Here is a 16,384-nt window from a genome sequence, read left to right as displayed (position 1 = left end):
GTAGCTTGTTTACGCACAAACCGGTGGCATGGTGAATAATTGCATTGACCTCATAACGCGGTCCCGACATCTTGACACCTAAACATAGCAGGCACAACTATCCCTACAGTCTCTCTCTCCTCCGCACTCAAGCACTGGGCGGGCGAAACCGATACCTAAGAAAACTGGATGGAGGCGTTTTTGTGGTCAACGCGGTGACGAAGTGTACAGTTTGCATACAAACACAGGGAGGGTTTTACATATGAGGGCGGGCCGTCGGTCCACAGCCGCAACAAATCATAAAAAAGTGCCCCAGAGTTCTCCACGTGCAGGGCGCGAAGAAACGAGTCCTCACATGTCGCTGCACCTCGCGATCCCCATCATAAAGTTATATACAATACGATAAATATTTAATCTTATGAATTGGGAATTATATTGGTAAACCTGCTTTTAATTCAGTAGAATCATCTGCCACATTGTTGGTCTGGTTCGTCGGCCCTACCCCGAGTCAAATGACTTAGCAGTTTTATGAGGTTAGAGTCTTGGAGACGAGGCTTATCTCAAAGACTCTAAGCCTTTTATCACCATACTAGCACATATAACCTAAGCACACAGGGAGAGGGTTGTTTTTATAAAAACTGTGGAGAGAATACGAGCCAAAGTAAAAATCACGCCAAATGTATTTCTACAGCTCTTAATCAGTTGGTCACAAATCACAAACATTTCTTGTTTTCCCGGTTACTCTGTGTCCAGTCTTTTAATGGTTGAACGTATCTGAATGGCGCAAAGAAAACACATCAATGCATTGAAGTAGCCTACACGGTTTATGAATGCGCCCAAAGAGTCTGGAAGTTGTGACGTCAGTGAACTGTGCCCGTGGGGGCGGAGCCAGGAGTTAGGGGAGGAGTCAGGGGATAGGGGAGGAGAGAAGAGGACGATTGGTTCAGGAAACGAAACTTAACATTCATAGAAACCAAAGCCATCCGACGTGGAAGCAGTTCCCTCGATCAGGAGAAAAATAAAACGCATTTTGGAACAAATAGTCTGACAGACAGTAACAATAAGGTAAGTAAAAAAGTATTGATAGGCCTGCTAAAGGGTGTGGTTAAACTTGGTTGAGCAACCTTACCTAAAATAGAGTGTCCCAACTTTGAGAAAGTTAAAACTTCTCTTTAGAAATATGTAATTGCTCAATACATAAACCTTGTTGTCTGTGTTTAGGAATGGCCACTGCTAACACTTCCTGGTCTGAAGAGAACTTTTCATGTTCCATCTGTCTGGATGTGTTCAACAATCCAGTTACTACCACATGTGGACACAACTTCTGCAGAACCTGTATTACAAAGTTCTGGGATGAACAAGTCCAGTACAAATGTCCTGTTTGCAACAAGCTTTTCAACAAAAGACCTGATCTAAAGGTCAATACCTTCTTATCAGAGCTGGCTGCTCAGTTTAGAACAACCATACAAGTAAAAGAGAAGCTTTTTGTTGAACAAGCAGACGTTCCCTGTGACTTCTGTACTGGGACCCAGCTGAAGGCCGTGAAGTCCTCCCTAGAGTGTTTTATGTCTTTCTGCCAAACCCACCTGGAGCCACATCAGAGAGTCGCTCGCCTGCAGAAACATCGGCTGGTTGAGCCTATGGACCGTCTAGAGGACAGGATGTGTAAGAAACACGACAGACTTCTGGAGCTCTTCTGCCAGACTGAACAGGTGTGTGTCTGTCAGTTCTGCATAGAGGGTGACCACAGGTCCCATCCTGTTGTACCTCTAAAGGAGGAATATGAAGTGAAGACGGCCCAGCTGGGGAAGATAGAGGCTGAAGTTCCACAGATGATCCAGGAGAGAAAACAAAAGATTAAGGAGATCAAAGACACAGTGGAACTGAGCAGCAAAGATGCAGACAGAGAGATTGCCGATGGTGGGCAGGTCTTCACTGCTCTGATCGGCTGTGTTGAAAAGTGCTGGGATGATTTCAAACAAACTGTTCAAGAGAAACTGAAATCCACAGAGAAACAAGCTTATGACCTCGTCAAAGAGCTGGAGCAGGAATTAGAAGATCTGACCAATAGAGGCTCAGAGTTGAAGCAGCTCTCACACACTAAAGACCACCTCCACTTCCTCCAGGCCTTCAGATCCCTGAAGGATCCTCCACCCACCAGGGACTGGACAACGGTGGAGGTCCGACCTCCGTCATACTTAGGGACCTTGAGGAGATCCCTGGATCAGCTGGAGGAGACACTGAACATGGAGATGAAGAAGCTGCGTGGTGCTGCTGAACTGAAGAGGGTCCAGCAGTATGAAGTAGATGTGATTCTGGATCCTGAAACAGCTCATCCCAGGCTCACCCTGTCTGAGGACGGGAAACAAGTACATGATGGAGGTGTAGTGAAGATACTCCCAGGCAACCCTAAAAGATTTCCATGGTATATACATGTTCTCACGAGGCAGAGCTTCTCCTCAGGGAGATTTTACTTTGAGGTCCAGGTTAAAGACAAGACTGCATGGTATTTAGGAGTGGCCAGAGAGTCCATCAACAGAATCGGCCAGTTCATAGTGACCCCTGAGACGGGTCACTGGTTGCTTTACTGTGACAATAATGGGTTGGTATTTTTAGATGACCCTGTTGTCCGTCTCCCTCTGAGAGCTGAGCTCCAGAAGGTGGGGGTGTTTGTTGATTATGATGAGGGTCTGGTCTCCTTCTATGATGTGGAGGCCAGGGTTCATATCTACTCTGCTACTGGCTGCACCTTCAGTGATCCTCTCAATCCATTCCTCTGCCCAGGCAGCCATGATCATGGAGGCAACAACTCTGTCCCCCTGATCATCTCACCTGTCAATCAAACAGACTAGGACCTTTGTTTGATAATAAAATAATCAAACGACCTAAACAACTAATGTTGTTCCATGAAGGATAATCTCTATGTGAGACCTGAGTGATCTGCATTAACGTCTCTTGCTGTCTTTTAACGCAAAGTTCTTTAAGAATATAACCCCAGTTGTTGAATACAACTCATTATAAATGTTTAGATTACACTATATTGTCTGTTTTCTCCTGATTATTTATATAAATTGAATGCTATAAAATTGTTAACAGTTGCTGTTATGTAGAACATCTTTAGAGGATTCATTTGTATAAATAATAATTATAGTTCATTAACTTTTCTATTGGTTTTAAATACTGAATATTGAATGAAAAAACAATACAATGTTTCTTACACTTTGATTTTAATAAAAGGAAAAGGCAAAAAATGTATGTGTAGTCCTACATTATCATTGTAATAGATCATTTAAGTGGAATAAGTTGATTAAGTTCAACCAATAGGGGTTATGCGGAGCGCCCAGCGTTCGAACCGGAAAACAGGTGTAAACGGGTCTAATCATTTCCGCTTTTCACTTCCGTACACTGGTTGACTGCAGCGGTAGGTGATCTCCTGGTAACTTCTAAGTTTCGCTTTAGTGTATTCTATTTAGTATTTAGTTTTCTATTTCGTGTGATTAAAATTTAATTTTAACATTTGTGAAATTAAAATTTCACAAATGTTAAAATGTTAAAATACCAGAAACGGCAACATCTAATGCTTCTAACCTTAGATCACTATACTTTATTTTAGCAAATTACTATTTTATTGCAGCACACATAGCCTAACTATTACATACATATTATACAGTGCATTTGCCTCAACCCTTACTGCAGTTCTGGGCTTGTGCCATTGTTGTTCCATTTCTGTACAGGCATGAACAGGGGGGACAACCTGGATATTGAGCTCGGAGTAATGAGCTGTCTGAAAGAGCAGTGCAGCAGTGTGATTGCATACTGCTGTGCCAGCTTTGCATGAACACTGACTTGAGGTCATGATGACGGGATCTGAATCACGAAGCACTATCTGTATACAATACACAAAGACAATTGGACAGTTGGCAGAACAGATACCACTAAATTAAGACAAGGGGCTTCCTACAAGTCTACCACAATAAACATATATTGCTCAGTACTGGAATGCCTGCCACTACAGGGTGTCAATAGTTGCAAGTAGTAGCAATTGCAAAAGGGAAGGAAACCCATATATATAGCTTTCGAATGTAATGTCATGGCAAGTGTCCTAATGATGTTATCGGTATAGTGTGTGTGTGTTTAGTATACAAAAATTGTTAACCATACGAGTAGAGGTATACCAAATATGTGTCGATAGAAATATTTACTGTCAATCAACTTTGCACAAATTACCTTCTTTCACTAACAGGTAGACTATAGCCATTTATCAAGTGTCTCAGAAGAATGTGTTGTATTTGTGAATATGGTGTTTACATAGTTGAGAACATGCTGGTGGCCAAATGAAAGCAGTTGCAGTGTAAATATATTCATTCTGAGAGGCTTGATGAACGCATTCTGTACAGTCATTGAACTGAAACAGACAATTTAACAAACCCATTCCTGAACATAGCCTACGCTCAAGCTGTGTGGTTTTTCATTCTTCTGCATGGACCTGTGACAAGCTGCTCTGACAGTGACAGTACCTCTCAACCTGTCTTTGTTTGAAACTGGTGGAAAGGAAGATACAGCATCATTTCATTCATTCATCACAGTTGCCTTTATACAAATCAATGTTTTAGAAATCTGAAACACCTGCCAGAACGGTAGCAGCTAGTCGACATTAAACCTAGCAGCTATCCTAGTAGAGTCTACTAGGATAGTAGTGTCTGGTCTTATGCGTCTACTAGACACATACGACCAGCGTACCACGTCGACAAAGACCAGCTTAAACACACAGGACATCGTAGTAATTATACTGTTGGTAGTATAAACCCATCGCTAAAATGCAGTCTTCATCTGATTGTCTTAATTGTCTGTGAGCAAAAATACTGCTAAACTAACTGATAGCATACAAGTACACAACTAGGCTACTTACAGTTAACTAACGCTAACGAGCGCTATTAGCAAAAGCTACAAATGTAAATACCTTCATAATTATGAATAAATGAGGAGGCGTAAAACTTAAATCCCTTGTCTAACAGAGTCCCCGGGGCTCTGGACGTCCGTTTGGCAATACTGTGCACATCGCTAATAGTTGTTCGGGGTAGCTCCTGTAAACACCGGCTGTAGAAGGTCGCCATAATAAACTCAGCTTATTGAGCAGCGGACGACCGGAAGCCAAGACCACTGTTTTGTAGAACCCGGAAGAATGTTGCGCATAAGGCCTATTATGACTGACTCAGAGAACCGTGCATGATCCAATTCACGGTTACCGGAAACTCGACTGAACGATTCACGAACGACTCCTCTTAGCAAACTGACCGACGCGAACTGACTCACGGAAACGAATCACTAAATCCAACCCAAGAGCCCAGGTTCAACCAATTATGCAGTCCGGGACCCATACACCGCACGACTACGGACTGCCTATATTCTACACCCTCCGAGCATAACAGAAACACGACACACACAACACTCTCACTAATGGTCGCGATCACACTACACATCACTCAACAATGGAATTACACACAATTAACCCCCCACCCCGCCCTCACTAGAAACAACCACAAAGTAACCCAGGGGGCCCCGAAAAGCCCCCTGGGTTACTCCACACCTGTGGTCGCCACAATACTGTTACAAGTGTTATACAAAAAAATAAATTTGTTTGTTGCCTTAAACCCTTATTTTGATCATTTCGAGATTGACGGAACGTTATAAATCACTGAAGAATTGTAAAGGGTTCGTAGTTGATGAACCAGTAAATGCATCTCCAATATACAACAATCCAACATGTGTTCCACACATGTTCGAATCTGTGTTTCACCTTCTCCCTGATGGTCTGAGGAAAGATGGGAAGAATATTAGTATTATGGCATCCAGTCAAAAGCTGTACGATGCCGCTCACCTTGCATGTTGTTGAGGAAGAACACTTCATTTATGTCTCTTCAATCTTACAAGGCTTGATGATCCAGGTTAACGAATAAATCAAATCAAATTAAAAACATAATCTCCTTAATCCAGGAAACGCGAAACCTACATGGATTTCTCACTATTGGAAAAGTCATTGTAAACTCACTGTTGGCGTGTTTAGAACATAGATCTTTAGTACATAGTACATCCAATCAGAATGCACTAGCCCCCGCTGGGTTTTCTGTGTCAGGCAGAGGCCCACATGCTCTTCCTCATCTCCACCTTTTTCCGCCCTCTCATTGGTAGATCATCCGCTCGCAACAGCTTCCTCAGATAAAAGTACAACGTCCCCAGTGTGTTGCTTTCCGTCGCTCGACGCAGTGACACAACGTTGAAATGCGCGTAACACCAACAAAGCTCTGTTGGGGGGATACCGCCCCCTAGTGGAGAACAGTGGTCACGTTCTCCATCGCTCAGGGAGATTTAGGATTTCAGCAAATGTTGCTTATCTATCCATCATTTTAAACGGCTTGTAATGGCTGTTCACACACACACACACACACACACACACACACACACACACACACACACACAAACACATACACGCACACGCACACGCGCACACACACACATACACACACACACACACACACACACACACACACACACACACACACACACACACACACACACACACACACCTGGTAGCATAATATCACACCTTCAAAGTTGTGTTGATCTAGCCTACCACCATTTAAACGTCAATATAGAAAATATACATTGGAATAGATCACTCAAGGTCGTTTCTGTGTTAAGAGTTTTTTAATTCAGCGTTTTATTTAGGGTTGTATATGCCTTAAGTATTGCTAAACGTTTACATTCTGGACTATATTCGTCCTGTAAAAAAAACGGTTTATGTTCTAAGATGTGATGCCAAATCTGATGTTTTTATGAAGGCACTCACCGTATTGATAGGCCTGCTTAAGGGTGTGGTTATACTTCGTTGAGCAACCTTACCTAAAACAGAGTGTCCTTCCCGTTTATTAATATCCCCTGCGTTACATTGTGCAGGTGCTGGTCGTCATCCAAACCAGTTCAGTTGAAGGCAGCCAGACAAATTTTGTTTTCCCTGATGTAGCGTTTGCTAAGTTGTAAGTATAAAATTTTAGTAAAACTTACAATGTTGTGAACAATGTGGCATTTAATCTGACATATTTTGGTACGGCGAATGAATGGAACAGAGGTATTATGCGTGTTCGCTTTTTGGCCCTTGTGGGGATCGGTATTGTTGACATGCTGCGTAAGCAACATGGCTGTCAGGTGGTGAGCACTTGCTGATCTTTGTCCATTTTAAACAGACCAAAGTAGCGTTTTTAAAATACTTGTTTACAATATAAACTAAAGTAGACTATAGACTACTACTGCATACTTTAAATCGTCAACATTCACGGCGGATATCGTTTTATTCGTGCAATAGTCCGAAATCAGTTCACAATTGCCGTCCGCCTCATCTACTTCACATAAACCTGTTAGACTTGTAAGATGACTCGATTGCCTTTTTTTCGTTTTCCTTCATGTGTAGAGTCGTGTCCAAACCTGTGGAGTTTTGCTTTGAGTAATGATGGCCGAGGCTGTGCGGGAGGATGAGCTGCGGCCAGTGCCCCGGGAGAGGGCCATCCTGGAGAGCTTCTTTACGCAGCTGGGCATGTTCTCCTTCGACCGGGCCAAGGACTACGTGGAGAAGGAGAAGGACACCACCAAAGGGGCCGGGGCCATCTGGACGGCCCTGCTCGCAGCCCTGTCCCACCTGGCCGCCGCGGAGAAGGCGTACTACAACATGACATTCCTCGGACAAAAGATGGGTAAAGTGAACGCTACGCACGCACCTTATCCTGACCACGGTGTTTGGTGTACGAAATCGGATACGGAGTCATTGCCCGGGTTGCCGATTGAATTGCGGTCGTTAATAAATATGTGTGGGGTTAATTTAAACCATGAACCAGTGACTAATTTAATTGATAGATTAATGTAAGGAGTGCGTAGATACCCAATGCATCCTCCTCAAACCATGCCTTAGTCCTTTATTTTGGCTCAAGTGCTCATCTATCCAGCACACATCTACACGCCCACTTGGACACGCCCACTTGTGATGTCAGAACAGGCAGATCACACATGGACACGCCCACTTGTGATGTCTGAACAGGCAGATCACACATGGACATGCCCACTTGTGATGTCAGAACAGGCAGATTTCCAAAACGTCTTGTAACGGCTGACCACACTCACACCCGGTGGTATAATACGTCACCTTTTCAAGGTTTTATTTTTGGCGCAATCGGCTCAAATCCCCCCCCCCCCCGCAGGCGGCCAGTCGTTCTTCAGCCGCAAGGACTCCATTCGCACCACCTACACGTCGCTGCACAACGAGCTGCGCAAGGTGGTGGCGGCGGTGCGCCACGCGCAGCCGGGCTCCGCCCCCTGCCTGGAGGAGCTGCTGTCCCACCTGTCGGAGCAGCTGTGCCACTTCGCGCAGGCGCGCACCGAGATGGCCGACCTGTACGAGAAGATGCACTCGCTGGCGGCGCAGAAGAGCTTCGACTCGGAGGAGCTGGTGACCACCCTGGAGGCCGTCCTGCAGAAGTACAGCTCCAGGTGCGTCACTGGGGGGGGTGTCCAACAACAGGACATGTTCCTGTGTGTGTGTCTATGTGCGTGTTTCTGTGTGTGTGTTCCTGTGTGTGTGTGCCTGCCTGACTGCATGTGTGTGTGTGTGTGTGTCCATGTGCGTGTTCCTGTGTGTGTGTATGTGTGTGTGTGTGTTCCTGTGTGTGTGTGTACGTGTTCCTGTGTGTGTGTCCATGCACATGTTCCTGTGTGCGTGCCTGTGTGTGTGTACCCTGCCTGCATGTGTGTGTGTGCGCGCAGCTCATTACCGTTCCACTGTTGGTTCCCACTCGGAATGAGAAAATGAGAGAGGGGTTAATAACGGCGTTTTCTTAGGATTCACAGAAAAGTGTTTGAGCGCGTTTTTTTTTTTTACCGATTTTGCGATTCTTGTCGAGTTTTAGAGATGTCTGTCTTGCCGCTTGTTCGTGTCAATGAGAGGGTTCTGCTGAAAAAGTGAGGGGAGCTTTTATTTTGAAAACCGGAAGTTGTTCATGTGATCATATCTCTTTCAATCATTGATTTAAGGTAAATCAACCAATGATCAATCATATTTATTTAAATCATTGATTAGAAAGAAATATCCATGCATTCCGCGACATTTCTTTCTTCTAATTTCTATCCCTCCCCCCCCCCCAGGTTCTACCACCCCATCCTGGGCCGCGTTGAGGAGGGCTTCCAGACAGAGGTGGACGTGGTGACCCAGCTGCTGCGCTGCCAGGCCCAGGTGTCGGAGTGGCGCTTCCTGCCGGCGCTGCTCAGCCTTCACGGCGCCCACTCCAAGCTGGCGGCCTGGGGCCAGCTGCTGCAGCGGCAGAAGGAGACGCGCAAGCACCTGTTCGGCGGGCAGTCGCAGCGCTCGGTGCAGCCGCCCCACCTCTACCTCTGGCTGCAGGGCTTCCAGGCGGCGCTGCTCGCCAAGTTCAGCTTCTACTTCCACGAGGCGCTCGGCCGCCAGGCCACGCCGGCGGACATGCGGGCGCTGACGGCGCGCGCCTCGCCCGACTACCACGGCAAGGTCGCGGCGTTCATCCGCAAGCACGACGCCAGCAACGTGTCGCTGGTGTTCGACAACCGCGGCTCGGAGAGCTTCCAGGGCCACGGCTACCACCACCCGCACTCGTACCGCGAGGCGCCCAAGGGCGTGGAGCAGTTCCCCGCCGTGGTGTCGCTGCCGGCGGGCGAGAGGCCGCTCACGCACTGGCCCAACGTCATCATGATGATGAGCGACCGCGCCGCCGAGCTCAACGCGCTGGACAAGGCGGTGCACTTCTACGACGACAAGGTGCAGAGCACGTACTACCTGACGCGGCCCGAGCCCCACTTCACGCTGGTGGTGATCTTCGACGGGCGCAAGTCGGAGAAGGAGTCGCACATCGCCGCCTTCCTGCAGGAGATCGCGGGGTCGCTGCGCAACTCCAAGCCCTTCGCCACGCTGAAGCCCGGCTCCAAGGGTTGAGTGCCGGGTTCAGGGGTTGAGGCAGCCGGTGCTAAGCCCCACCCCCACCCCTGAGGTGGTGCGGGGTCTGAATGACTGAATAGGGGTCAGACTCGGAACAGGCACGTGACGGGACGCCCCTGTTTTCCCTGATCGATCGCAGAGAGAGAGAGAGAGAGAGAGAGAGAGAGAGAGAGAGAGTGAAATGTGTGTGTGTGTGCACGTTTACTCGCTAACAAATCGTTTCTGACAGCCGATGAATGACTTAATCATATCTTCCTTGGGTTTTTTGCCACTATCCGTTGAGCTGTGAATATATTTTCAGACCAAAGGAACACAAATTGTTACAACTGCTCCACAACTCTTGTTAGCGAGTGATGAGAAAACCCTTAATTGAAAAACAGATAATTGGTTAGTAATTGTCTTTTGATTACGGAGGGTATTTTAAACCAGATTAGATCATCCTCATCATTTATTTGAAGTTATAATTGAGTTATTATTTACACTTGCCGCCGTATCCTGAAATAAAATGGATGAAAGCACAATGTTCAACGACTCACGGAAAAAGAAGTGTCTGTGTGTGAATGAATCCCACACAAGTAATTGCTTGAATTCTAATTTATTCAGGTTGATTTATATTATAAATACAACACATCGATACAATTCCTTTTGGCTATATGAGCTTAGCTTTAGGAAGCTCAGGGTTTCAAATACGGCAACACTAACGGACAAAATCCTTTCCTTTTTCTTATTATACACATTCAGAGAAAGCCTCCCTCCTTAAGTTAAAATGCACCAACATGTTGTGATGCTACATGCCAAGTACACAATCCCTATACATCAAAGTGCAATGTCACGATGGGTAAAACGCTAGAGTTTGGATAATTATTCGGTAATCTACTTTTTAAACACTTTATGGTTCTTTCGTTCTGAGCGCTGCTGCTCTTTACCGGGAACATGCGTGAGTGGATTTCGAAAAAACTCACCAAAAAAAGGGGCCAAGGTAAAAAAAAAGGCACTTCCACATATACACACATACACACACCACACACACACACGTGTTCTCTCTCTCTCTCGTGCACGCACACACACACACACCCATCCAGATGTGCATTGACAGCCCATCTTAAAGGAATATATGTCCCATGTATAGCTCATTACACGTCTATCTGCAGGTCACATTCAGTGTGCTGTTCAAGTGTTTTTATTATTAAATGTTTTGGGCTGTTGTATACACACACATATATACCGGGACACACACTCTCCCACAGACACAAACACGCACACATAAATACACACACACACACACACACACACACTCAGCCCCACCCTGTTAGCTTACTGTGAATTTAAGGTTAGCATGTGACAACCAAGTCAGCCATTCACACACACACACGTGCAAACACACGCTCGAACTCACGCACACACGCACTAAGTGGCATGCTTCTTTTTTTTTGGGGGGGGGGGGTGTAACTGTCATACACACTTAGAAAACTCACAGGTCCAACTCACATGTGTTCTGGCACTCAAGGCAGACATAAATAATCTATTACCATCACTATTTCAGCGTATTTTGCACTCGGGGGGGCGGGGGGAACAAAAAAAGCACACAACCACACAGAGGCGCACACACACACGCAAGCGCGCACGCACACACACACACACGCAAAATCACCCTGCACACAAATGGGGAAAGAAATCATACACACGACCCAAATTCCAGAAAGTTCCATTTCAAGCCTACAACTTAAACCCACAACTGTGGCGTACCGTTGCACCCTTTACACACACCCGGGCCTGGGGTGTGCGGGTCCACAACACGAGAAGGCCGTCGCTAGGAGTTGAGTGACTGTTCAACAGAACAGCACGCCGGACATTCATTGGATGGCTAAAACAGTCGCTTAATAAACACTGGAAACATTCATTTTTAGTAGTTGAATAATTGGTTAGATAACTTTTTTTTTCTTTTTCTCGTCAACCGACGAAAGCCCCTCAAGGGGCTTGGTTTGAGGTGTAAGTCAGGGTAGCAGCGGAGCCTAGTGAAGTAGTAAAAAGAAGAAGAAATAAAAAGAACTACAAGTCCTGGACTCCAAAAATGGACGCCGTCGCGGGGGGGGGGGGGGGGGGGGGGGGGGGGGGGTTCACCTCTGCTTGGCTTCCGTAGATAAATGACAGATACAGCAGCCAGTCTTTTTAAAGATTAAGAACAATAGCAATCTTCCTCTTCGTGTACTCGGGCTTCACGGCAGCACAGCCAACGTTCACATCACTGAAACTACATTTCAACCCGAGCCAAAAAGCACAGTCCCCTCACACCGTGACTAGATCTCCTATAGACGACTCCTCCCTCTCTCTCTGCCCCTCTCCCCCTCGCTCTCTCTCTTTTTAAGCACTTCTTTAAGCTAACCACTGATAAATGCTTCGATACACGGAGAAAGTAAACCCCTACACACCAAAGAGAGTACACACCAACCTGACAACACATAAATATCATGGCATATCATATCGTAGATCAATTTCATATATTATACTTTTTTTTTGTTATAACTACAGTAAAACCCTTATTATTCTTAATATTCTTCCGATTTTTTTTCTTACTTTAAACATCTCTTACCTACCATTTCTACCCTCATGTTTGATTATAAACGGTAAGCTATACCCTGATCACCTCTTTTGGGCCCCGTTTCGGGCCTGGGGCCGGCCTGATTTCGGGCCTGGATTCGGGGCCTGATTTCGGGCCTGGATTCGGGGGGCCTTGAATCGGACTCACATGGTGCACGATTTGTCCAGCGGCGACTGCGGCGGGGGGGTGCTGCTCTTGGGCGGCACGGCCGGCTTGGGCCTCAGGGCCGGGGGCCTCAGCGGGACCCCCATGCGGGGGGCTGCCGCCACGGGCTTGAAGGACGCCATGCCGTCGGGGGAGGGGTTACCCGGCCTGGGGGGCGGGCCGGGCAGAGGGCTCATGGGGCTCAGCGGGCTGAGCGGGCTGGGGGTCCCCGGGGTGCCGGGCGTACTGGGGGTACTGTGGGGGCTGGGCGACTCGGAGGAGCAGGTGGTGGCGGTGGAGGAGGAGGTGGTGTTGGTGGAGGAGGTGGAGGTGGAGCCGCTCTTCTGCTCCAGGGTGTCCAGGACCACGTCGGGGGCCGGCCGGCAGCCCTGGCGCTCCAGCTGCCGCAGCTCGCCCAGGACCACGCTCACCGTCTCCTCCATGTCCTGGCGCACGGACGCGCACGCACGCACACACACACACATGCAGGCAGGGTACACACACACAGGAACACGCAACACAGGAACACGCAACACAGGAACACGCACACAGGAACATATGCATGGACACACACACACACACACACAGGAACACGCACATCGGCAAACACACACACAGGCAAACACACACAGGAACACGCACACAGGCACACGGGCACACACACAAGAACAAGATGTTCTTTCGTCATCTCAGTTGGGAAATGTCGGTGCGACGGCAGAAAGAAAAGGACTAATAAATAACAAATGGGAACTTTGTTGCCTTTCTAACGTTCACTTTGAGGATTTCACATGAGTTTACTGGTGTGTGTGTGTGTGTGTATGTGAGTGCATACGTGTAAGTTTGCTAGTGTGTGTTTGTAGGTGGGTACATGTGAGCATGCCAGTGTGTGAGTGCGTGAGTGCGTATGTGTGCGTTTGCTAGTGTGTGTGCCCAGTTGAGTGAATGAGAGAGTGAGTGAGTGCCTGTGAGTTTGCTAGTGTGTGTGTGTGTGTGTGAGTTTGCTAGTGTGTGTGTGTGTGTGTGAGTTTGCTAATGTGTGTGTGTAAGTTTGCTATTGTGTGTGTGTGTATGAGTTTGCTAGTGGGTGCCTGAGAGTTTGCTAATGTGTGTATGTTTGCTAATGTGTGTGAGTAAGTTTGCTAGTGTGTGTGCGTATTTGTGCGAGTTTGCCAGTGTGTATGTGTGAGTTTGCTAGTGTGTGTGCGTATGTGTGCGAGTTTGCCAGTGTGTATGTGTGAGTTTGCTAGTGTGTGTGTGTGTGGGTTTGCTAGTGTGTGTGGGAGTTTGCTAGTGTGTGGGTAATTGTGAGTTTGCTAGTGTATGTGTGAGTTTGCTAGTGTGTGTGTGTGAGTTTGCTAGTGTGTGTGGGTTTGCTAGTGTGTTTGTGGATTTGCTAGTGTGTGTGTGCGTGAGTCTGCTAGTGTGTGTGTGTGTGTGTGAGTCTGCTAGTGTGTGTGTGTGTGTGTGAGTTTGCTAGTGTGTGTGTGTGTGTGTGTGTGTGTGTGTGTGTGTGTGAGTTTGCTAGTGTGTGTGTGTGTGTGTGTGGGTTTGCTAGTGTGTGTGTGTGTGTGTATGTGTGAGTTTGCTAGTGTGTTTGTGGATTTGCTAGTGTGTGTGTGCGTGAGTCTGCTAGTGTGTGTGTGTGTGAGTTTGCTAGTATGTGTGTGTGTGTGTGGGTTTGCTAGTGTGTGTGTGTGTGTTTGCTAGTGTGTGTGTGTGAGTTTGCTAGTGTGTGTGTGTGTGTGTGTGTGTGGGTTTGCTAGTGTGTGTGTGTGAGTTTGCTAGTGTGTGTGTGTGTGTGAGTTTGCTAGTGTGTGTTTGCTAGTGTGTGTGTGTGAGTTTGCTAGTGTGTGTGTGTGTGTGTGTGTGTGTGTGTGTGTGTGTGTGTGTGTGTGTGTGTGTGTGTGTGTGTGGGTTTGCTAGTGTGTGTGTGTGTGTGTGTGTGTGTGTGTGTGTTTGCTAGTGTGTGTGTGTGTGTGTGTGTGGGTTTGCTAGTGTGTGTGTGTGTGTGTGTGTGGGTTTGCTAGTGTGTGTGTGTGTGTGTGTGTGTGTGTGTGTGTGTGTGTGTGTGTTTGCTAGTGTGTGTGTGTGTGTGTGTGTGGGTTTGCTAGTGTGTGTGTGTGGGTTTGCTAGTGTGTGTGTGTGTGTGTGTGTGTGTGTGTGTGGGTTTGCTAGTGTGTGTGTGTGTGTGTGTGTGTGTGTGTGTGTGTGTGGGGGTTTGCTAGTGTGTGTGTGTGTGTGTGTGCTGGGGCCCCTCGGCTCGTACCTGGGCCAGGGCGTCGGGGTCCAGGGCGCGGGAGCGCAGCGAGTCGGTGAAGCTGTGCTGCCCGCTGCTGGAGCGCCGGATGGGCGTGTCCTCGGGCCGCCGCAGCGAGTCGTGCCGGCTCACCATCATGGTGACGGCCGCCGCCGCCGACCGCCGCCGCCGCTCGGGGCTGTCCAGGGGCGGGGTCATCCCCTGGCCCCGCCCCAGCAGCATCTCCCGCGGGCTGAAGTGGCCTGCGACGGGCGGCGAGCTGCGCTCCATGGCGCCGCCGTTGCCGTGGTGATGGTTGTCGTTGGAGCGCCCCAGGGGCCGGCGGAACAGGCCGTCGGTCCGCTTGCGCCGGTGGCTGAAGGGGGGAGGGGGGGGGGGAGGAATAGGAATCGGAATAGAACTCGGAATATCGGAATGAAATTGGAATAATATTCTGATTTTCGGCAAAAAAATTTTTTTCGGAAAGTCTGTTCCGATTTATTTATCTCTGAGGTGAGAAATAAAAAATCGGATTGGAACGAGGAAGTACCGGAGATGAAGTCTATTCTATTCCTCCCCTCGGATCGAACCGTTTAACCGTTTTCACATCGTCTTCAGATAAACCCACAAGGTTTAATTGTTAAAGTGATAGTAAGGCAGGCTGCCCCCGTCCCGACAGGGGGAAAGACCAGGGAGGGGTTTGATGCTGAACACCAGCTTGTTTTGCTGTGATCTGAGCACACTGGCACTCGATTCATGTCTGTTTTTATCGCTCTTTAACCTTTATTCTTATTTTTTTGATTATGTATCTCCCATTGGTAAAGCACCTTGGGTCCTGATGAAACACGCTAAAACAATTAAACATATTAGTGTTCAGGAAATCAAATTTCATGAAGTAATTTTAATTGTCAGTATTTCTCAACTGTTTAGAGGACTGATGTTCAACACGCGCTAACCGACACACTGGGATGTTCTGGTGCTAAGTAACCTACTATGTGCAGGCAAGCCCGCCTCATTGGTCGCTTCATAACGAGCTGGTCGCTTCCTAACGAGCGGCGGTCTTACATGACGGACCTGTTAAAGGTCTCCGGGGGCCGGAGGTCGGTGGGGGAGCTGAGCTCGCTCCGGGACCGCTTGTCGTCCGTGCTGCTGCTGCCGCCGTCGCTGTCCGCCGTCTGACTCATCGTGTCCGACATGACGTCCACCCTGGGGGACGCACACAAGGGTGGAGCCTGTTTACTACACCAATCAGGACACTGGTTCTCTTAGTCAACCAATCAGGACACTGTGTCCCTTGGTGGACCGATCAGGACACTGGTTCTCTTAACTTGACCAATCAGAACACTGTATCTCTTGGTAGACCAATCAGGACACTGTTTATCTTAATCGACCAATCAGAACACTGTTTCTCTTCACC

At 47.7% G+C, this 16,384-nt stretch overlaps 3 protein-coding genes across 4 annotated transcripts in view; 2 read left to right on the top strand and 1 right to left on the bottom strand.

The window, feature by feature from the left end:
- Positions 1-955: 955 nt before the first annotated feature.
- Positions 956-3,109, top strand: LOC307074833 (E3 ubiquitin-protein ligase TRIM39-like). The gene is made up of 2 exons (XM_079735211.1): positions 956-1,044; positions 1,201-3,109. The coding sequence occupies exon 2, from the start codon at positions 1,203-1,205 to the stop codon at positions 2,829-2,831; it is 1,629 nt and encodes a 542-aa protein (XP_079591337.1). The 5' UTR covers positions 956-1,044; positions 1,201-1,202; the 3' UTR covers positions 2,832-3,109.
- Positions 3,110-6,995: 3,886 nt separating this feature from the next.
- Positions 6,996-10,256, top strand: kics2 (KICSTOR subunit 2). Of its 2 annotated transcripts, none has more exons than XM_079735215.1 (4): positions 6,996-7,013; positions 7,445-7,724; positions 8,226-8,514; positions 9,166-10,256. In XM_079735215.1, exons 2-4 carry the CDS (start codon positions 7,481-7,483, stop codon positions 9,983-9,985), a joined length of 1,353 nt encoding a protein of 450 aa, XP_079591341.1. In that variant the 5' UTR covers positions 6,996-7,013; positions 7,445-7,480; the 3' UTR covers positions 9,986-10,256. The 2 variants fall into 2 exon arrangements, with proteins under 2 accessions (XP_079591341.1, XP_079591340.1); XM_079735214.1 differs by lacking the exon at positions 6,996-7,013 and adding an exon at positions 7,158-7,185.
- A 2,474-nt stretch (positions 10,257-12,730) lies between these two features.
- LOC307074832 (SLIT-ROBO Rho GTPase-activating protein 1-like) overlaps positions 12,731-16,384 on the bottom strand; it is a gene marked incomplete at both ends in the record, with an annotated part of 40,554 nt that continues 36,900 nt past the window's right edge. The window contains 3 exons of the mRNA XM_079735210.1: positions 12,731-13,177; positions 14,998-15,343; positions 16,042-16,173. Coding sequence (XP_079591336.1) covers positions 12,731-13,177; positions 14,998-15,343; positions 16,042-16,173 — 925 coding nt within the window. The remainder of the gene's footprint in view (positions 13,178-14,997; positions 15,344-16,041; positions 16,174-16,384) is intronic.

This window comes from Pollachius pollachius (genome assembly GCF_949987615.1).
Source record: "Pollachius pollachius genome assembly, chromosome: 4".
In the NCBI taxonomy this organism is placed as follows: Eukaryota; Metazoa; Chordata; class Actinopteri; order Gadiformes; family Gadidae; genus Pollachius; species Pollachius pollachius.
Note: the sequence above shows the minus strand (reverse complement) of the source record. Positions and strands in the feature narration are given on the sequence as shown.

Excerpts from the sequence above, each read along its gene's own strand:
- LOC307074833 (XM_079735211.1), top strand. The coding sequence starts at position 1,203 with ATGGCCACTGCTAACACTTCCTGGTCTGAAGAGAACTTTTCATGTTCC.
- kics2 (XM_079735215.1), top strand. The coding sequence starts at position 7,481 with ATGATGGCCGAGGCTGTGCGGGAGGATGAGCTGCGGCCAGTGCCCCGG. Across the intron at positions 7,725-8,225 it reads ATTCCTCGGACAAAAGATGG|GCGGCCAGTCGTTCTTCAGC; the intron begins GTAAAGTGAACG and ends CCCCCCCCGCAG. Across the intron at positions 8,515-9,165 it reads CTGCAGAAGTACAGCTCCAG|GTTCTACCACCCCATCCTGG; the intron begins GTGCGTCACTGG and ends CCCCCCCCCCAG.